The sequence below is a fragment of the Malus sylvestris genome, chromosome 11 (assembly GCF_916048215.2).
Source record: "Malus sylvestris chromosome 11, drMalSylv7.2, whole genome shotgun sequence".
In the NCBI taxonomy this organism is placed as follows: domain Eukaryota; kingdom Viridiplantae; phylum Streptophyta; class Magnoliopsida; order Rosales; family Rosaceae; genus Malus; species Malus sylvestris.
This window is the reverse complement of record NC_062270.1, coordinates 37,857,384-37,878,130: the sequence shown is the minus strand read 5'-3', so window position 1 is coordinate 37,878,130 and position 20,747 is coordinate 37,857,384. Positions and strand designations below refer to the sequence as shown.

At 34.7% G+C, this 20,747-nt stretch overlaps 3 protein-coding genes across 6 annotated transcripts; 1 reads left to right on the top strand and 2 right to left on the bottom strand.

Annotated features, from left to right (window-relative positions):
• Positions 1-167: 167 nt before the first annotated feature.
• LOC126590787 (calmodulin-like protein 11) lies at positions 168-1,514 on the bottom strand. Its single transcript, XM_050256295.1, has 4 exons — positions 1,254-1,514; positions 909-1,066; positions 733-810; positions 168-498 (listed from the first exon to the last, which is right to left on the bottom strand). The coding sequence occupies exons 1-4, from the start codon at positions 1,327-1,329 to the stop codon at positions 364-366; spliced, it is 447 nt and encodes a 148-aa protein (XP_050112252.1). The 5' UTR covers positions 1,330-1,514; the 3' UTR covers positions 168-363.
• Positions 1,515-8,259: 6,745 nt separating this feature from the next.
• LOC126589575 (peptidyl-prolyl cis-trans isomerase CYP63-like) lies at positions 8,260-13,262 on the top strand. Of its 3 annotated transcripts, none has more exons than XM_050254905.1 (14): positions 8,260-8,439; positions 9,071-9,150; positions 9,281-9,335; positions 9,937-10,025; positions 10,194-10,218; positions 10,330-10,368; positions 10,454-10,571; positions 10,760-10,926; positions 11,009-11,336; positions 11,433-11,575; positions 11,695-11,884; positions 11,987-12,349; positions 12,428-12,508; positions 12,674-13,262. In XM_050254905.1, exons 2-14 carry the CDS (start codon positions 9,073-9,075, stop codon positions 13,014-13,016), a joined length of 2,019 nt encoding a protein of 672 aa, XP_050110862.1. In that variant the 5' UTR covers positions 8,260-8,439; positions 9,071-9,072; the 3' UTR covers positions 13,017-13,262. The 3 variants fall into 3 exon arrangements, with proteins under 3 accessions (XP_050110862.1, XP_050110861.1, XP_050110863.1); XM_050254904.1 differs by having other exon boundaries at positions 8,261-8,439; positions 9,067-9,150; XM_050254906.1 differs by having other exon boundaries at positions 8,266-8,439; positions 9,067-9,150; positions 11,990-12,349.
• Positions 13,263-13,842: 580 nt separating this feature from the next.
• Positions 13,843-16,193, bottom strand: LOC126589576 (2-methyl-6-phytyl-1,4-hydroquinone methyltransferase, chloroplastic-like). 2 transcript variants are annotated; one of them, XM_050254908.1, is made up of 4 exons: positions 16,064-16,193; positions 15,291-15,894; positions 14,559-14,865; positions 13,843-14,170 (listed from the first exon to the last, which is right to left on the bottom strand). In XM_050254908.1, the coding sequence occupies exons 2-4, from the start codon at positions 15,869-15,871 to the stop codon at positions 14,015-14,017; spliced, it is 1,044 nt and encodes a 347-aa protein (XP_050110865.1). In that variant the 5' UTR covers positions 15,872-15,894; positions 16,064-16,193; the 3' UTR covers positions 13,843-14,014. The 2 variants fall into 2 exon arrangements, with proteins under 2 accessions (XP_050110865.1, XP_050110864.1); XM_050254907.1 differs by having other exon boundaries at positions 15,291-16,136.
• Between the last annotated feature and the right edge of the window lie 4,554 nt (positions 16,194-20,747).

Here is a 20,747-nt window from a genome sequence, read left to right as displayed (position 1 = left end):
ATTTTAAAAACATGGACAGTACTTCAAGTGTTTTTTTTCCTAAAAATATTTGTAATCATTTTAAAAGTACTTTCAATTCAAGCTTACAAACGAGCCCATTGTCCATGGTGTGAGCTAATCTAAATTAAGAAAAATTCAAAGTTCAGTGCAGATAGAAGCACACCAGATAATGCAACTGTAATTTTAAAAAATTATAAGCAAATTATGTTGTGAACAATAAAAGTAAAATGGCACCTCTCATGTGTTACAACCATAATTGCACAATGTGCATTGCTTCCTAATCAATGGGATTAAAGATACACATGATTTAGTTTTAATCCATTTTTCTATTTCTAATAACATGATTAAGAAAGAAGGAAAAGATCAACAGAGCAGCATCATCCTTGCAAATTCTTCATAGCTAACTAGACCATCACCATCCAAATCAGCTTCTCTGATCATTTGTTCAGCCTCTTCATCACTCAATCTTTCTCCCAAATTTATCATCACTTGTCTCAACTATCACATAAGAAAAAAAGTATGTAAATATATGAGTGGTGTTTCTTGCACCGTACGTTATTTCTCAAATTTGTAATACCAACTGATGTGACACATAACATAACAGTTGCTCACTAATTATAAACAAATGAAGTTTAAAGTGAATCCGAACATGAACAAATGCAATTTTGACACATTAGTTGAGATTTTAAAAGTCGGGACATAACTAACAGTCAACTATAATTTTATTTTTACCTCAAAGGCTGAAATGTAGCCATCTTGGTCTCTGTCAAATACTTTGAAGGCTTCTTTGAGCTCCTCAGCAGCATTTTCCTACAAGATTAATTACAATCTTCATCAACTAAACTGGTTTCAAAAGCTTAATTAACACAAATATGTTTAGTAAATTTGATATTATAGAGCTTATATACCTTCATCTTTCTTGACATAATATTCAAGAACTCTTCAAAATCTATGGTCCCATTTCCATCACCACCAATCTCACTAATCATGTCCTGGATTTCTTCTTTTGAGGGACGTTGATCCAGTGACTGGATCACTGTAGCTAGTTCTTCCAAGCTAATAAGTCCTGCAAATGAAGACTCGATCAAAAACCCTACCGACTCATCGACGTGAGCAGCACGAAGGCACGTGATAGATAAACGCGAGAGGAATCGATGTATGAGATTAAAGGAACTCCCGTCCCCGGTCGAGAAGAATCAGTTAACGGAAACATATGTAAAGTAATGATTATACGTGACCTGATAAGAACTTACCATCTGAATCCTTGTCGATGAGGCAGAAGGCTTCCTGGAACTCAGCAATCTGACCTTCTGTCAATGCCTCTGCCATTTTCTTGGATCAAAAGCTGAGAGAAAAATAAGTTAACTTCCTGTTGGCAGCTGAGAAAGCTGTATTGTTATATGGAGAAAAATAAGTTAACTTTCTGTTTGGCAGCTAAGAAAGTTGTGCTGTTATATGTGAAACAAAGAATGGTACTTGTTCACCAAAAAAAAAACAAAGAATGGTACTTTGGAATTGTTTGTGTCGCATTCTCATTATAAGTAGGTAAAGAAAGAAGCTAAATAGTTTTTTTAATTTAGGGTTTAATTGAAATAGTCAAAAACGGTGCATGTGGCATTTTTTCCAGTCAAAACATGGAAATTTTCTAGAAGTGAGGCCAAGAATCTTGAATCAACGGTTGAATACTTTGATTGTAAGAATTCTCCAATTATTTAAGCTTAATTCTCCAGTTTAGGATTTTTTCAGAGTAATTATACACGATCATATGATATTATATTATTAATTTTGTAGCACATATTTTTATCAATATTATACTTTCAATTTATTGTTAATCATATTATCTATTCATAGTATAATGCGAAAATTAGTAACACAATTTCTGATGCGGAAAATTTTCTACAATTCTTAGTAAAAAAGGACATGACTTTGATGCTCATTTTCAGTGTATTTTTGTTGCCGTTCTTGACATTTGTGACCTAAAAACAAACAATCGAATTTCAAAGACACCATTACTATAATATGTTGACTCCAAGTATTCAGCAGGAGCATGCCGTGTGACAAAATTTTGTAAGACATGTCATTTCGTTAATTACGAGGACTTAAATGTTATTTGTGTTGGCCTTACATGATTACATAACTAAAACACAAATAAAAGAAAACGATGGCTAACCTAAAGCACTTCGAGCGGCAGCCATTGACTGAGTTTGAAGGAGGAAAAAACCCCACAACGATGTCGAAGTTTTCTACAAGCATCTGATTTTATACAATTACTCAATGGAAAATGTTTGTTGCGTGTTTTAAGGATTGCAGGGACTTCAATATTTATACTGGCTAAGAGTCAAGGGTTCTGTCCATAAAGGGGACCCAAATCTCACTTTCTTAGCCTAGGTATTATAATTACATGTTCATCAAGGATTTAAGCGGCCTCATTTGGGTTCCAAGGCATACATTCACAAGGCTAATATAAAAGGGATCAACCACAATTTTAGCATTAATCTCTATTATTTCATTCCTATTACATTGTTGACCATTTAAAAGTTGATTTATATTGGATTAAGTCCAACCGTTTCAGAATACTTTTGTAAAACATACTTATAATTATAAGCAATTATGCTAGATTGTACCGAGTTTAATCTTGGCTTGAGATCGTTGGCTAGGTATATTGATTATACAAAAAGTCAAATATGTAATAAGTTAGTATTGGACAACGTAAACAAATTTCGCAAACATAAGCCTTTAAGGTTGGGTGCATTTTTGCTCACTCACATTAACTATAGGGTATGCTCACCACCCCTTTATCCACACTAACTCTAGTTAAGCCTTATTTTTCTTATTTTTTTTGCTTTAATTAATAGCAAAGAGAATCTACTTTTACTCATTTACTTCCATATATATCTTTTCTTTTTAAATTTTTTATTAAAACTTAAAAACTCCCCTTTTTGAATACAAACAGACTCAACCTTGTGCATTCATCTTCTGGGTTTTCCATCTGCTACGCATCTTCTAGGTTTTCTCCCCTTTTTGAATACAAACAGACTCAACCTTGTGCATGCATCTTCTGGGTTTTCCATCTGCTACGCATCTTCTAGGTTTTCCATCTGCTATTTTTCTCTGACTACAAAAAGGTATGCAATTCCCATTTATTTGCTTTTTAGGATTATTATAGGTAAGAATGGGCATCAAACACCCATTTCGTGTTAAGGATGAGGCGGTGGTGGGGTAACCTGACGGGATAGTACTGTCCAGAGTCTACATCTTCATCTGCATCATAAATACTTTAAATTATGTTCCATCATGGATTATAGGATGTCAATATATATGCTTTTCTTAGGATTATTATAGAGTGTCAAAATATATGCTTTTTATGGTCATTATATGGTGTTAATAAATGTGCTTTTTAGGATTATTATAGGGTGTTAATTTAATTCAATATTAAGTAATTTGATACTTATATAGATGGAACATCAAGATGATGAGTTTCATACTCCATCTTCCAGTGATGCCAAAGAATCCGTTGATTGTATACACTTAGATTCAGATTCCTAAACCTTTGAAGTCTTGGATCAAAATGAAGAAAAAATGAGAATTTACAAGCAAAGTTGGTGATATTTCTCTAGGGATGACTTTTGATAATGAGGATGATGCATATAATTACTACAATGCATATGGTAAAAGGGTTGGATTTAGCGTGAGAAAGAACAGAGAGAATAAGGACAGGTAAAGTGTGCTAAAGAAAAAACAATTTTGTTGTTCTTGTGAAGGTTTTTAAAAAAATAAAAATAAAAATAAAAATAAAAATAAAAATAAAAATAAAAATAAAATAAAATAAAACTCCAAAGAAGAAAAGAGAAGAAACAAGATGTGGCTGCAAGGCAATACTTGAAATCAAACTTAATTTAGAAAGGAAGTTTGTTGTGACAAATTTTGTTGTTGAACATTGTCATGTTCTTGTTCCGGCATCAAGTTCTCATTTATTGAGGTCACAACGATTAATAGAGCCTTCTTAAGCAAAATTGATAGATCAAATGCATTTCGCAGGACTACAGCCATCTCAAATCTTCTCATACTTTACCACAAAAGTAGGAGGGTCTCAAAAACTAAATTTTATTCAGTCTGATTGTAACAATTTGATAATGAGAAAGTGCATCGGGATTCTTAAAAAGGGCAACTCAGAATGTTTGCTTGAATATTTTAAGAAAAGGCAAACTGAAGACAAGTCATTTTTCTATTATCTTCGAACAACCGAGGAGAATGAAATAAGTGGTTGTTTTTTCTGTGATGGAAATTCGAGGTGCAATTATATTATATTTGGTGATGTTGTGTGTTTTGATACGACATTCAAAACCAATAGATATAATATGGTGTGTGGCCCAGTAGTTGGTATCAATAATCATGGTCAAACCATACTTTTCAGCTGTGGTTTGCTAGATGGAGAGACATTAGATGCATGTGAGTGGCTGTTCAAGACCTTTTTACAAGCCATGGATGGAAAAGCACCAGGAACCATATTTACATATTAAGCCTAATCAATTGATGCTACAATTAGTGAAGTATTTCCTAATTGTCACCACGAACTTTGTTTGTGGCACATATATCAGAATGCTGCGAGGAACTTGAATCATGTTTTTAGTGAGTTTAAATCATTTACGCAGGATTTCAAAAGATGCATATATGATCCGGAGACTGTTGAAGAATTTGAATCAAGTTGGAATAAGTTACTTGATGATTATGAATTGAGAGAAAATGATTGGCTAGAAGGGATATATCTATTACGTGAGAAATGGGCACACGTTTATGGTTGAGACCACTTTTGTGCAGGTATTACTCTTGACCAATTCCTATTATATTATTTTTACATATTATTCACAAGTTTCTTTTTCCACTATAATGTGATCAGCTTCCATTTTTTTTTTAGGTATGACAACAACACAAAGAATTGAAAGCATGAACAAGTTTAGTATTTTGCTCGAAATCTCCTTCTGCAAGAGTTCGTCATCCAATATGATAAAGCAGTAATGGATTGAAAAGAAAATGAAAGGAAAGTAGAAGATGCAACTAAACAAAAATGGTGTAGTTTGTGTTCTGATTGGAATGTGGAGATTGAAGCAACAAAGCAATATACAAGTAAGATTTTTTATTGTTTCCAAGAGGAGGTTAAGAAAGTTTTAAATTTGAGGCCACTAAAATTAGAAAGTGATGATGGGCTAACACGTACATACACAGTAATGAACTAAAAAAAACAAGGAATTAATAGAACACTTATGTATGACCTTGCAAATCAAACAGATTTGTGCAATTGCAAAAGGTTTAAGTTTGAGGGGATTCTTTTGTGCACTTGCTCTAAAGTTATACTATGATTTAGACTTGTCAAGTATACCATCCGATTATTATTTGAAAAGATAGAGCAAGGATGCTAAATGTGGTATTGGATTTGATTCTTATGGTGAACCGGCTGTGAATAATTTAGACTCATCTTCCTTGGTTCATCATAGCGGCTATCTAATATAGCACAAAGAATTATAGCAAAATGCGCAAAAAATAGCAAAAAATGTAGTTTTTTGAAATTTGAGTTGTTAAAGTTGGAGAAAAAAATGGAAAAACATGCCAATTTTGGAGAACAAGTTGATGGAACAAATGATGTAAATTATGTTAAGCATGTGACTGAAGCTAAGAAAAATCTTAAGATCCAAGATCCAAAAGTTCAGAAGTCCAAAGGTCGGGGCAAAAGGTAGAATGAAGAGTGCTTATTTGGCTTGTTTTTATTTACTATTTGATTCACAATTTGCATTTGTCAATGTAATTATGATTTTAATTGTTTAATAGCTTTTAAAGAATCCAATTCAAATGTATATGAGATGAACGGACTATCAACAAGATATGCACAAACTCTGGTTTAAAGTTTAGCAATTTTTTGTCATGAATATTTTATTTATTTATTTATATTTTTGTTCATTAGCATTGTTTTAATATATTTCTGATTTATCAATTGGAATTGGTATCTAGGATCATATTGGAATGCCAAGTCAAAACCAATTCAATATGGCACCCGTAAGTCAAGTCACACATTTTCCTTATGGATTTCCAATTGTTCCTTGTGTTCAAGGGATTCAAAATTTGCCAATTCAAGGGATTCAAAATCACCAACTTGGATTTCAAGCTATAAGTCCCATGATGTCCAATTACTCATTTATTTGTATCTTCACTAAATGTACTATATATATATATATATATATATATATATATATATATATATATAGTGTACTATATTTTTCTGGGAACCACTCCTCAACTAAAATTTTCAAATCCATCAACATCAAACATTCAACCAATACCTCTGGGAACCACTCATGAACTGAATTTTTCAAATCCATAAACACCTTAGATCAAGTTGTAATAGAATTTAGAGAATTTTTTTTGGAACGACATCCTTTGAAGTGGAGAATATTCATCCTACTAGCTTTGTACAATTTCATTTTGATGAGTTTCATCTGAAACAATAGTATTTTTGGACTAGCTTTTTGTACAATTTTATTTTGACGAGTTTCAAATAAAACAATTGTATTTTGAATGACATCATTTGTCTATTAGTTTTGTCACTGAAATTAGTTTTTGTTGGATATTGACGAAGTGATTTGATATTATTCGTATATCCATATAAAGTTAGAATCATATGTAGATGGAAGATCAAGCTCACATATTTTAATTACCATAAAAGTTTGATTACACATATTTTGATTACCATAATCTCCAACTAGTTACAGATCCTATTTATGATAAAAACTCCTTACATGATCATACAATAGTAAGGATCTAAGTCATGGAAGTTTACAAAAAACAATTACTATGAAGGTGTAATCGACATTGGGGTTGTAAGTTTGTGTTTATGTTTTTAAATTGGAATTAGTTGAGTCTGTTTGTATTCAAAAAGGAGATTTTTTAAGTTTTAATAAAAAATTTAAAAAGAAAGGATATATATATGGAAGTAAATGAGTAAAAGTAGATTCTCACTTCTATTAATTAAAGCGAAAAAAAAGAGAGGCTTAACTAGAGTTAGTGTGGATTACACATAGCAAACATTGAAATGGGTGGTGAGCATACCCTATAATTAGTGTGAGTGAGCAAAAATGCACACTTTAAGGTTAGCTCTTAATTTGTCATGCAGGTAAAAGTGAGATAATGAGTTAAGATTATATTAGACTTAAAATTCAATTTCTTCTAACGTGTCATTTATCGTGATGCAATCGTTGTATATTGAGGTTCACATTTTACATAGTGAATCATAATGCATAAAGCAAATCACAAACAACAATCGTTTAAAGAGGAAACAACAAGAAAATGGAAGAAAATAGATGAGACTTCCCAAAAAGAACGAAGAGGAAATAAAACTTGAGAGATAAGACACATTTTATAGCCACTCGTACAGTGGCGGATTCAGAATTTTAATATATATCGAGTGGTTTTAATAAAAAAAAAGTTTAAAAAAATTAGACGAAAGTAACATTAAAAAATTAAACAATAAACTGATAACTTTTTATTCATAATCTTTATACAAACAACATTGCAAGCTACAAAGATTAAATTTATCCAAGACGAAGTTTCATACTTTGAAAACATGTCATAATAGTTTCATTGTCAATACAAGGAAAAAGAGATCGAAGATGATTTCAAAATATCCAAAATTGGAGTTGAATTATCCAGAATAAAATTAGAAGAATCCAAAATTGGAATTGAAAATATTTGGAATAGGATTGTGTTGGAACTAATCGATGATGATTTTCGTTTGTGGTGGCTTAAGACCAACTCCAAAAGAGATACAAAAAATGTCACATAAACATATAATAATAACAAATGACATATTATTTTCTCCAACAGAGATGTCAAAGTTGACATGTAAAAGAAGACTAAGCAGACATATATAAAGAGATGTCAAATTTGAAGCTGCCTTCAAATATGATTTTTGCTATTTCCATAAGCATTCCACTTACCTCACCTTAAATGCTAGCACATTTAAGTATTATTTTATTATTTTTAAACAAATAACAACCCAACTTTTATTATTTTTGTTTAAAATAAACATAAATGAAGCAATAAATTTTGAAATGATTGTATTGACGTATGTCAAATTACCAAGTCAGTTATCAAATTGAAATTTGATGATTTGAATTTGATGCCTAGAGATGCTTGGTTGTTAGAGGAAAAAGCGTATAGATCTACCGCAAAACCATGTACCGCGTAGCAGTCGATTGGTCCTCAGCCCAAGATAGGTGAGAATCGTATAACTCTCGGGGGTTTTAGCGAAAGCGCCAGCGACAGCAAAGCAGCAGCAGCAAAGCCTCGTCTATTCACTCTCTCCTCGCTCGCCTCGCCGCCGCCGCCGTCGCATTTTGTTTCCGAATCCGGAACCGAGTTTACTCGGACAAAGTGGAGCTTAACCAACAGGTGCTCTTTCAATTTCTCATACCAGCTTTCACATAAAGTTTTATAATTCGAGTACCGCAACACTCCATTTTACAGTAACCGATGCAATCCCAAAAGTTTAGCATTAGGGTTTTGAGATAAATAGGTATCGTGATCGGACGTTTAGGTTTCAGGTTTTGCGATTCCCGTTGAGGGTATGTCGATTTGGTTCTGAGGATTAGCTGAAAGAACAAAACTTGGAGTAGTTTCAGCTAACGGTGATATTGGGCACATTTGGAATTTGAATTCAATGCCGATGGAAAAACCGGTAGGGGAATCCGAATTATGGGTTCAGCATGGAAAGGATCAATGTCAAGATCATTGCCAAAACCCATGGAACTAAATAGAACCCTGCATTTCCTTTTTCCGATTTCTAGGGTTCTCAGCTTCACTTATTGGTTTTTTCTATCTGCCCTTATTGTTTCGCTATATCTTGTTAAAAAAAATTCCTTCAATTTGTGTATTTTCGCTGAATTACTTTCAAAGATACTTTCTTGAGCTAAATGGTATGTAGATTTTACTTATAACTATGCGGGATTGTTACGCAGGTTTACACTGTAAGATGGTATGTGTTTATTTACTTCTTTTGCTCTGATGTTCTTGAAACAGGAAGATATGAGCAAGAAAAAGAACCCTCGTGTCTTCTTAGATGTATCAATTGATAGGGCCCCTGTGGAACAAATTGTTATTGAGGTACATAAAAATCAGTTACACTCTCACTTGTTGGAGTTTTTAGCTTGTTTTACTTGTTATAAAAGGAAAATTTTGGCTTGCATTTTGATATAGTGTTAATGTTAAACTCGTTTCTCCCAAAATTTTGTAGCTTTTTGCTGATGTTGTTCCCAAGACAGCAGAGAATTTTAGGGCTCTCTGTACAGGTAACTGTGAATGTTGATTTATCTTTTTAATGTAATTTGATTGTTGTGTTTGTTGGTTAAGTGTCCACTTTTGATTCTTTAAAAGTTTGAGGGATGCAGATTTGGTTTTATTATGGTTATGTCTGGAAGAAACAAAATATAAAGACTAAGAAGACATAGGATTTGTGAGCATTGGAACCACATTGGTGTTGCTGAGGTAAGGGCTTGTTTGGATGTGCTTTTAAAATGATTGAAAACGCTTTTAGAGAAAATATTTTTGGGTTCCAAAAGCACTTTAAGTGCTTTCTACAAGAAGCACCAGTTATGTGCTTCTCCCAGGAAGCACTTTAAGTGCTTTTCCAGGATGTACTAACATTTTTACTAAGGATTGTTTTCAAAAATATTTTCACCCAAAGCGCTTTCAGTCATTTTAAAAGCACATCCAAACAAGCTCTAAATCAGTTCGTAAACCCCCGTAGTGATACATTATCAGATTTGGAAATCTGGTTATAGTGTTTGATTCCATATCTTTTGTTTTTCTTGGTATGAATTTTTTTCTGCTTACATTCATCATCGGTTAAGTGACCTATGAGGTGACATTTTGTGTTGTCTTCTGTTATAGGTGAGAAGGGCATTGGAAAATCTACAGGCAAACCTCTCCATTACAAAGGATCAACATTCCATCGAGTAATAAAAGGATTTATGGCACAGGTATGTTGTCTCTTTTTTAGTGAACCGCCACCGTCTAATATTACTTATCTTCCTGAAAGGACAAATCACTCTGTTATAGGTAGAGATGACAACTTTTTCTGCTCATTTTATTTATTTATCTTGTAAGTACTAACATGTCATAATTGTCCATGTTTCTCTTTTATACAGGGTGGTGACTTTTCAAATGGAAATGGTGTGAATTTCTTCCTATAAATCAATTTTTTGTTTGATGAATGCAAATTTTCTGTTTTACTTTGAAATTCATGCCCAGACTTGTAAAGATTGACCTTTGATTGGTTTGAAGGCACTGGTGGAGAAAGTATTTATGGAGGAAAGTTTGCAGGTAGTTTTTTGTTTGTTTGTGTGTGCAGGAACTTGCATGCTTCATAACTGTTTAGTTGTGGTCATGATTTTCATTCCCCTTGCAGATGAAAATTTTAAATTGAAGCATGATGGACCTGGTCTTCTGTCTATGGCAAATGCTTGTCCAAACACAAATGGTTCCCAGTTCTTTATAATCTTCAGGCACCAGCCTCATCTCGATGGGTAATTTAAATTGCTTTTTTATTCACACTTTTATGTGAGATGCCATTTATACACATTACCTACCACCATAGATCTTTTTCATTTCCATTTTTCACCACTTGGTAAATAATGTTTTATGTAGGGTCCTTTTGTAGCTTGTAAAATGATTTTTAGTCATTGAATGCGTTTTTCTTTATATTCTTTGTCAGGAAACATGTTGTTTTTGGAAAAGTTGTGAAGGGAATGGATGTAGTTGAGAAAACTGAGAAAGTGGGAACTGCAGATGGAAAACCTTTAGAAACCGTGAAGATTGTGGATTGTGGTGAATTCTCAGAAATTAAAATCCCTGTTGCAACAGAGAAAGAGAAAGAGAAAGGTAATGTGTGTACATAAGTACTGACACAAGAGGCATATAAATACTTTATTTTGGCAGCATATAAGATCAGTTTTTCGTCCAGGTAAAAAGAGGAAATCAGGAAAGGTTTCATCCTCTGAGGATAGTTCTGATGAGGAAGCTAGAGGAAGGCGTAAAAAATCCTTGAAGGAAAGAACTAAGAGAAGAAAATATTCTTCATCTGACTCCTACAGCTCAGAGTCTGAGTCAGATTCTTTAGATTCTGATTCTGATTCTTCTCTATCTGACTCAAGTTCGTCTGGTGATGGAAGGCGCAGGAAGAGGAAATCTGTTAAAAAAGGTAAGCACCAGCGTTCAAGGAAAAGAAGAGATGGAAAAAAAGAGAGGAAGAGCAGGCAGCATTCCAAACGATCAAGGCGCAAGTCAAAACGGTACGGTTCCTAGTTACTTTAACTGCCACTTCTTTTTTCTGTTTTCTGCCTTGGCCTCTTATTTTCCATGGATGTTTATTATGACCTTGTTTTCAGGAGATCGGAAAGTTCAAGTGATACAGAAAGTGAGAGTTCTAGAAGCAGCAGAAGCAGTTCTGATGATGATAAAGATGGTCCTCATGTTTCTTCCCGTAAAACCAGTAACTTAAAAGGTGCAGAAAAAAAACTTCCAACCAATGGTATGTCATCTATATTATCACAAGATGTCCACTGTTACCTGATAATAGTTTATGTGAGTTATATGTTATTAACATTTATTTGTGTGCGTGCCTGCTCGTGGTTTGTTGTTATGTTTCAGATGCGGGAAAAGAAAAAAAAATTGTTGTCGAACAGAGGAACAATCATGGTATGAAGAAAACTGAGGGCAACTCATCTCAAGGAGAAGGTGAATTATCTCGAAAGAATGATGCACCTTTCAACAACGGGCATAATGCAGAAGCTAAAACTGCTAATCAGAACTCCGACTCAGATGATTCGAACAACTCCAGGTTTCCACTGTTAATAGCCAATTGCGTTTATTTAGACTGGTTCATGCACAACTAATAGTTAGTTTTTTTATTGCTTGACAATTTCTGTGCATATTTAATCAGCAGAAGTCCGACTCACAAAAGGAGGTCAAGAAATAGCCCTAGGAGCAGGCCAAGCCCAAGTCCTAATAGAATTCCTAGTGGAAGTCCTCCGAGGAATACTGGTGAGAAAAGTAGAGGAAGGCTTTCTAGGAGTCCATCGGGTAGCCCTGTCCGCAAAGCTCCTGAACCTTCTACTACCAATCATGACGGGGGTTTGTCAAAAAGCACTTCTCCAAATGGAAATGCAAAGCGCATTAGGAAAGGGCGTGGCTTCACTGACCGCTTTGCCTTTGCACGTCGTTACCGTACTCCATCTCCTGAGCGTTCACTCCGTAATTCCTATAGTAATGATCGAAGAGACACTTACAGAAGTAACCGGGATAGGTAATTTCAGTATTATGTTAGTGATTTATGAGTAATAAAGCATTCGCGTAAAATGAATTATCTTTTGCATGTCTGAAGGTACTCAAGCTATAGAAATTTTTCTGAGCGCCCACCTCGTAGACATTTCCGAAGCCCACCAAGAGGCGGAAGCCCTCCCAGGTTCTCTCTCTCTCTCTCTCTCTCTCTCTCTCTCAACCAGCCTGAATTGGATTTGTCGTTTTACTGTATTATGCTCCTGCACTTAATTGGATTTGTCGTTTGCATATTGAGGCACGAATGTTGCATGCTATTGATTGGGTTTTCCGTATATATATATATATATAGAAACAGGAGCAGGAGAAGTCGAAGTAGGAGCATTTCCCGCAGCCCTGGTGGTTACCGTGGCCATACTAGGGACCGCAGCCGCAGCCGTAGTCGTAGTCCAGTAGATCGACCTCCTGTAAGTGATAGACTAAAGTCCCGCCTTGGACCCCGAATTGGTGATCAGCACTCTCCAGACAGAGGTAGGCTTAAGTCCAGGTCGAGAAGCCCGAGGCCCTCTCATTCCAGATCTCCAGATGCTACACCTAAGCGTCGTAATCGAACTCCTAGGTCTCCCAGTAGGTCAATATCAAGCTCCCCACCTGCTCAAAGGGGGTTGGTTTCATATGATGATATCAGTCCTTAAATCTTTTCCCCGGTTCCGGCACGAGAGTAGTTGCATCTTCTGTACATGTATATGTACGCAGAATGGATCGATCGGAATTCTAGGTTATGTTTCTCGTTCGATCTTGCTTTCGCATTGCAATATAATTTGAATGTAATTGACTTGGTTATAGCATGATGTGTGGGGTTTTTGTTTCCCTTTTTTCGGAGACTAGGGGATTTCATGCCCGTTTAGAGCTAAAACAAAACGCCAATTTTTGGTGGTGCATCTGATTGCTTACATACTTAAATCACTATTCAACCTAGTGACGAAGTTTTGGACTTGTAGCTCAAGTGGTAAAGCGCAACCACTACTACGTCACATCGGTTGAGCTTTCTAAGAAGCCCAAATGACAAAGCGCAACCACTACTGTGTCCCATCGGTTGAGCTTTCTAAGAAGCCCAAATGACAAAATCAACAAAATAGAATGGAAAAATGACTTACACTTTCAAGGCATGCTGGAATCTTGATCTAAAATTGGTGGTGGGTCGATTGTTGGTCACCAATTCTAAATGAAGAATTCATCAGAATCTAGAAATTTAAATAAAGAATTTTTCAAAATTAATATTTACTAAATACTAGTTACTTAGTTATCATGCATGATGGCTTGCCAAAGACTGAATTTAGGTATTTACAACTTTAATTTTATGATTATTTTTAATGACAGCTAAAAGGTCAGATCCAAATGAAAATAAAGTTAAAACTTCACAAAACCAATTAAAAATCTAATTCCAAAGTTATAAACACCCACCAAATGATTCCATATAAAGTTTTAAACTCAAGGTCAGACCCAAATGAAATTCCCAAATGAAATTGAAAGTTAGGATAGCACATAAATGAATTTTAGGGTAATCATAAACTTTCGAAATATATGTTTGCGATATCGATCATCAACAATTCAGTCTCATCCTTCATGCACACGCCACAACTATGCCTGCCTACTACTACTAGGAGTAGAACCAAAAGGCATCAACTCTCTCTCAGATTGGTTGGCCTTTGGGTACAATTTTATCTTTGATCCACATGTATATAGGCACCAGTACATAGTATGCTGCTGCCATGACACCCAACATGAACCGCACGAATAACGTCCATGGGTTCACCGGCTTTGTCACGTCCTCTGCTTTCGGACCAAGCTGCATCGGAACACAACGACAGATGAAGAGTAAATAAGATAGAACACAGGATTAGAAGGAACCACACATCATAAAACAAGAACAAAATTGAAAAGCCACCATCTGCTCTTGCAATTGACAGCAATAGCATTCGAGTTCAGTGATCCATGTTAGTGACCGGAACTTCCACGACTTATACCGGAAATCATAACGTTTTTCCGTTTCTTTAAACAGTAGTAGCATGGCCAACGTATATGATAATCGAACTACTACACAGTTAGAATCTACTAGTTTCATCGGAGTGCTTGAATCTTAATCAACTCTAAATGCTGAAAAGATAAGAAATCGAACATGGAAGAGCATTAATCATCAAGAAACAGGTCAAACAGAGTTCTCCTAAAGAAAGTACCTGTAAAGGAGAATCCCCGGAAGCAGGCTTAACGCCTGTTACAGAACATCCCATGATCAATCCATGGCGGCGAACCCCACGATACCATTTCGGGCCAATTCTTTTCAGCTGGACATTTTTAAACCCTGCCTTCTGGAACCACTCACTGTACTCTTCCTCCTTTGGGAAGAGCATCCATACATCGGCAAAGAAGCGAGATAACCAATATGTTGGGTACACAGGACCAATTACGCATGCTTTTCCTCCGAGTTTTAAGACCCTGTATGCTTCCTTGATGCCACGCTGCGGGTCTGGCCAGTACTCGATGCTGAGAAAATGCAATCATACAGTCCCATTAGAAAGACTACAAAAGTTAGCATGTGCGTTTGAAATTCAAGATGAGCTAAAAGTGAATACCATCCTGCACTTTTTCACTACTTGTTCGAGTTCAATATTTCGCGTCAAGTGTGCATTTGAAAACCAAAGATGCGTTCGTTCTCAATTGAGCAATAGCATTCTTTCTGACAAGATGATATTCTAAACTACTCTAACCTACGAGGAGGAGGGGGATTCGAACATTGTCTTATCCAAAAAGACTAACCCAGATGTGCGTATAATAGCATTCTACATACGCGAAGACTACTTTCTAGCGGTTAAATTGAAACACAATCAACACATTACATGACAAAGTTGCAACTCGAAGATTAACAAAAGCTAGAAAACACACCAATGAAAAGGGTATGAGCAATGTACCTCCCAGCAGATACATATCGATCAGCGTAATCAGTTCGAAAAGGGAGGTCCTCAGCATCCCCCTCAATAATCTTGCACTCCTTCAAGGGCTCCTTCTGCTTAGCCTTGGCAAGCTGATGGGGTGACTGGTCAAGAATGGTGACATTCTTAGCATCCACATGCTTCACAATCCCCAGAGTGGTGAACCCCGTGCCGCCACCAACATCCACCACAATCATCCTCCGATCAGTGAGCTCAGCCGGCTCGAGCGCTTCATCCCTCATGTCCTCAGTCCAATGCCCGGGGTTTATAACATGGTCATACACAATTGAGAGGAATCTGTAGAACCAGAAAGCCTCCTTCTTGTGCTGAATAAACCTCGGCTGAGAAGCCGGCCTAGGAGCCGAGATGCTGTTGCCGCTGCTGCTGCATCTGGGCACACTGATTCTACCACAAGATTTGGAAATTCTTGTGGCTGAAGCAAACCCCGTTTTCAGAAACTGCTTCCCGTGAAGATCCGACCCGTTGAAACTCAGCCCGTTTGGGGTTATTGCTCTGACGAGGGTGAGATTCTCAGCTCCATTGAGCATCGCAGAGACCATGATTTGATACTTAAGAGAAAACTCTGAAAGAAAAAAGCTACTGAATTTCACTTGGGTTTTCAGCTAAGTGAATAAAATCAGTGGAAATTGATCTGCATGAAAATTGTAGCAGTTTTATGGGGTTTTACTGTTGCTCTGTTCACTTATCTCTCTCTCGAAATGGAAAGTTTACAAGAGAGAGAGAGAACTTACTGGTTGAGGGGAGCTTACAGATTGAGAGGAAGAAGCTTTTCTTGAGTGTTGAAGGAGCACCACAGGTTTAAGGTAGAGAGAGGGATACAAACAAAATGGTTGTGAGTGAACTGTGACGCAGCGTTCGTGTGGTGCTACTTTCTTTAGGTGGAGAAATTTTTAATTGTGATCAGAACACAAATGCTGCACGTGTTTTGATAGAAATGATGAGAAATTTTATTTTTTAAGTTATTAACTTTTTAGCACACATATCTCACTATTTATATAATAACACGTAGTGTACCACTCCGTATACCAATCACATTGAAAACTCTTCCCTTTAGGTGAACGTTCTTGTGGTAGTGCTACTTGCACTGTGGCGCCAACAAGATCATTTTTTTTCTTTCTTCTTTTTATTTGTCTAATTCTTATTTTTGAAGGCCACGATATTCCAAAAGATTATTCTTTAAGACAAACTATTGTCTACGTTAATTTAATTTTAGTTTATATACTGCAGCGAGCAGAATTCGGATATGACTGCAAATGGGGGAGTACAATGTTTTGTCCAACATAACTAAAATAGTGATTAAATTTAGCCAAATTGACAAGAACAGTTTGTTTTTTTCTTTACACTTAAATTCGAAATTTCCTCCATATATACTAGACAATTTCGCGTAAAATAGCATTTGTACATAAAAAAAAACTATAACGTGCGGAAAACTTTTAGCTTCACTTTTATGTTCAGAATCTCGTGTTCAATTCTTCACTCCTTTAAAACCGTTTATATCCCGAAAGAAAAACCTTCAACTAAAACTTAATTGTGCAAAAACAAAAATAATCTCTTAGTCGTTTTACATTTGGAGTTGTGGTGAGCCATGCAGAATCGATCTCTTGCTGCAAGATGTGATGGTACTCCATCCCACATCAATTCTGTCAGCAGTTGGTAGGATAGATAAATGTAAAATGGACCACTTTTGTTGGGATCTAATTGTATAAGGTTTTTCTTTTTACCATGCAACACTAAAGTTTGTTGGCTGTTTGCCCAAAAATTGTGCTCCTTTCATTTGTGTCACTTGGTGTTCGATTTACACCTTTCAACTTGATCTTCAATCCATTTCGTCATCTTATCTACATCGAATTAGTTTCAAGTTGATCTTATTCTTGTTTTTTCAAGTATTAGATTACGAATTTGAACGTGTAAGTTACACTTTTTATAATTTCTTATGTGTTAGTAAAATACAAAGAAAGTCACACAGTATAATAACTTTAACAGTATATTTTAGAAAACTTTGGAAAATTAAGAATTAAAATCATTCCAAAACTTATTTCATTTAAGTATGCATGTTATATCATCTCAAAAAAAAAAAAAAAGTATGCATGTTATATATTGGATTGGAATTGATAAGTATTATTGATTTCTAAGTCTCAAGACATTAGTATGCGAGTATGTTTTAGGTGCACCTGAAACATCTCCACGTGATGTTACTATTTCATTCAAATTATAATAATGTATTTTATTTTATATTATTATTTTCTAAAAGTGGGACATATCTCATACATTAATATTAGGGAGTTTTAACGAAAAGGGCATGGAACTATTCATTCTTAATTATAAGGACATTTTGTGTATGAAAGGTCCATAATGGATCAAGTTCTTTTCTTTATTTACTCTTATGCCATTACAGGGGGGTCCACAAAGATGTTGACATTTCTGTCTGGAAATACATCATTTTACATTATGCTATTAAACTTATGCTAATTTTATACCTAGCTCTTCAGGCTTCCATCATGTTGTCGATGTTATGCAGCTCTTCTTCTGACAAATTATTCCAATATTGTTCATCGCCTTCTACTAGCTCCGCATCTCTTTCTTTATCTTCTTTCACCTTGTAATATATTTCTGTTGTTTCTTCTTTATAATTTTGGCGCTTCCAATAAGGCTGATGACTGATTCTTGTCTTGCTGTAAATATACATCTCTTCTTCTTCTGCTACTAGTACCATGTCATACCTAAAATCTTCAAACTCATCTAAAGCAAACATTTGGATCATTCTAAATTTTAAAATATCTTTGTATGAAGGAGTCCACCTATGTGAGGAGATAGGATTTAGTCTAAATGACTCTTCATTGATCATGACTATATGCCTAGATTTCTCTTTATGCATATGTACATATCAATCTGGAGGACTCCTAATAAAACTTATGCAAATTTCTTTCCACCTTTCTAGATAATCTTCTGCTACTTTTATAAGTTTTTCAGGAAATGATTCTAGTTGAGAAATACGGTTAATAAATATTTTATCGAGATAACCAAACTCTAATAGTAAGGCAAGGGTAACTTCTACCACATTATGTTTTTCCTGATGCTCATAACTAAAATGCCATGATTTAAAATCTCTCATGTTAATCCTGATCACAACTACGCTAACCTCTGGTTTACAAATACAATTCTCTGTACTATCACAAAGACATGGATGATACATCTTTGTAATAATATTCATCTCTTGTTTTGGATCAAAGATGGATTGATACAAGGCGCATTGTAATTGTAATTATAACTTTTTCATGGACTGTGATGCTCTGCTCAGGATCTCATTTTGCATATTAGTTGGCATTATTCTTAGTTTTGCCTTTGAAATTTCTTCTAATAAAACATCATTTAATATTAAGTCTGAAGATATATTCCTAAGAAAACTTTCATATTTTTCTTGTTTTTCTTTGTCACTCAGAACCTGATGCTGATCATTACTTTGATGTTGCTCCATTTCAACGTCTTCTTCTAAGAGTTCAATCTTAATTCCTTCTATGGACTCATTAGCCTCTTGTTCTATGGGTTTAATAACCTCTTTTCCTTTATTCTTATGATGATCAGTTTCTAAACCTATTTTTAATTCTCTTTTCAAGGTATCACTTGTCTTTTGCTGCATTCTAAGAGATTGGAGTTCTTGGTTCATTTTGGTAAACTTACCAAGTAATGACTCATGGTCCTTAGAGATGGCTTGAAGGTTGTGCTCAAGAGAATAAATATGCTACTGGTTTTGGTGGAAATTAAAATTAAAACTATCAAACTCTTGTTCCAAGGCTCTAATTAATTTTTCATGACCTAACCTCATACTTGGCTGTTTAATTTGAATATTCCAAAAATTATCTAAGAGAATCTGCTGCCTATCAGAAAGCCCTGGTACCCTTGACCTATATCTCAGAGTTGGATTTCTAATTCCTTCAATAATATTGTCATTAAAGTTGAACGTAGGTACTGGTGGTGATGCTGGTCTGCTCATGCTATTTTGAAATCCACTGAATGGTGAAGGCTGATGGTGCATCATCATGCCATTGAAAGAAACTCTTCTACCTTGCAGCCTGTGCTATTTGTTGATGATGGTCCACGATATTTCATACATGTTCAACAAATTAATCTTGATAAGATATCAGCTAATGTATTGTCATTACCTTTTATATGTTCAAAAATTGGTTTAAAACCATTTCCTGTAATTGAATCAACAAAATTAACCCATCTTCGGGCTGTCTGTTTATTAGGATGTATCTTGTTATAATGAGAAACTATATTTTGACAATCTGTTCTAATCGTAAATACTTCATTATGTAAAAATAAAGAAAATGCTTCAAGTGAATTAATTATCCCTAGAATTTCTAAATCTGTTGATGGTAATCTTGACTGGATATCACTAAACTTTCATGAGGAATATCTACAAACTTGTTCGTCAGACTTTGGAGACTCCCTATACTTTTTCTGGTATAGTATACCTGCCCATCCTAATGATGAAGCATCTGTTTCAACTATCTTGTAACTATTATCTAGTTGTAATGTTAATGGCTTAAGTTTAGTAATTTCTTCTTTTATTTTTTAAACTAATTTAATATCTTCACTATTAAAATATCTTTGTCCTGTTTTGCTAGTTTTACTATGTAATACTGCTATTTTTCTTCCTAAATCAAGGATAAAATTTCTTGCATAATTTAGCAATCCTAAAAATGCTTGTAACTGTTTCTTATCTTCTAATTTATCTGGAAAATCTAACTCCTTTTTAGCTATATGATCTTGTAATTGTATTGTACCTAACTTGATATACATTCCTAAAAATTCTATATCTTGATTTTCTAATGCTATTTTATTTTTGCTAATCACAATTCCATTATTGATAAATTCTTGTAATACTATCTCTAAATGCTTCATATGTTCATTTTTATTTTTACTATGTACTAAAATATCATCTACATAAACACTACAAAAATTATCATATTTCTTGAAAATTTGATCCATCTTTCTTTGAAAGATCAATGGCGCATTTTTAAGTCCAAATGGCATAACGAGCCACTCAAAATGTCTTTCTGGACAAGTAAAAGTTGTCCACTCAATTGATTCTTCTGCTAATCTTATTTGCCAAAAACCTGATTTACAATCAAATTTGCTAAAATATTTACTCTCTTGAATTTTATTTATAAGCTCATCCTTATTTGGTAATTTATAACTATCTTCGTATGTATTATCATTTAATCTCTTGTAATTATAAACTATTCTAGCCTTACCTCTCTTTAGTTCTGAATGTTTTCTTACAATAAATGATGTTGATCTATGTCTAGACTTAGAGGATCTAATTACTTTTAAATTTAGCAACTCTTTTATTTGCTGCTCAAACTCTTGTTTATCTATTTGACTACAAGGCATATCAGTCGTCTTAATGGT

Bases quoted from the DNA above. Each gene is read 5' to 3' on its own strand.
- LOC126590787 (XM_050256295.1), bottom strand. From the start codon at position 1,329: ATGGCAGAGGCATTGACAGAAGGTCAGATTGCTGAGTTCCAGGAAGCC. The intron at 811-908 runs GTATATAAGCTC...TTAATCTTGTAG, and splicing joins TTATGTCAAGAAAGATGAAG to GAAAATGCTGCTGAGGAGCT. The intron at 499-732 runs GTAAAAATAAAA...CTTATGTGATAG, and splicing joins GCTACATTTCAGCCTTTGAG to TTGAGACAAGTGATGATAAA.
- LOC126589575 (XM_050254905.1), top strand. From the start codon at position 9,073: ATGAGCAAGAAAAAGAACCCTCGTGTCTTCTTAGATGTATCAATTGAT. The intron at 10,572-10,759 runs GTAATTTAAATT...ATTCTTTGTCAG, and splicing joins CACCAGCCTCATCTCGATGG to GAAACATGTTGTTTTTGGAA. The intron at 12,350-12,427 runs GTAATTTCAGTA...GCATGTCTGAAG, and splicing joins TACAGAAGTAACCGGGATAG to GTACTCAAGCTATAGAAATT.
- LOC126589576 (XM_050254908.1), bottom strand. From the start codon at position 15,871: ATGGTCTCTGCGATGCTCAATGGAGCTGAGAATCTCACCCTCGTCAGA. The intron at 14,866-15,290 runs GTACATTGCTCA...GCATTTTCTCAG, and splicing joins CGATATGTATCTGCTGGGAG to CATCGAGTACTGGCCAGACC. The intron at 14,171-14,558 runs GTACTTTCTTTA...GTTCCGATGCAG, and splicing joins CCGGGGATTCTCCTTTACAG to CTTGGTCCGAAAGCAGAGGA.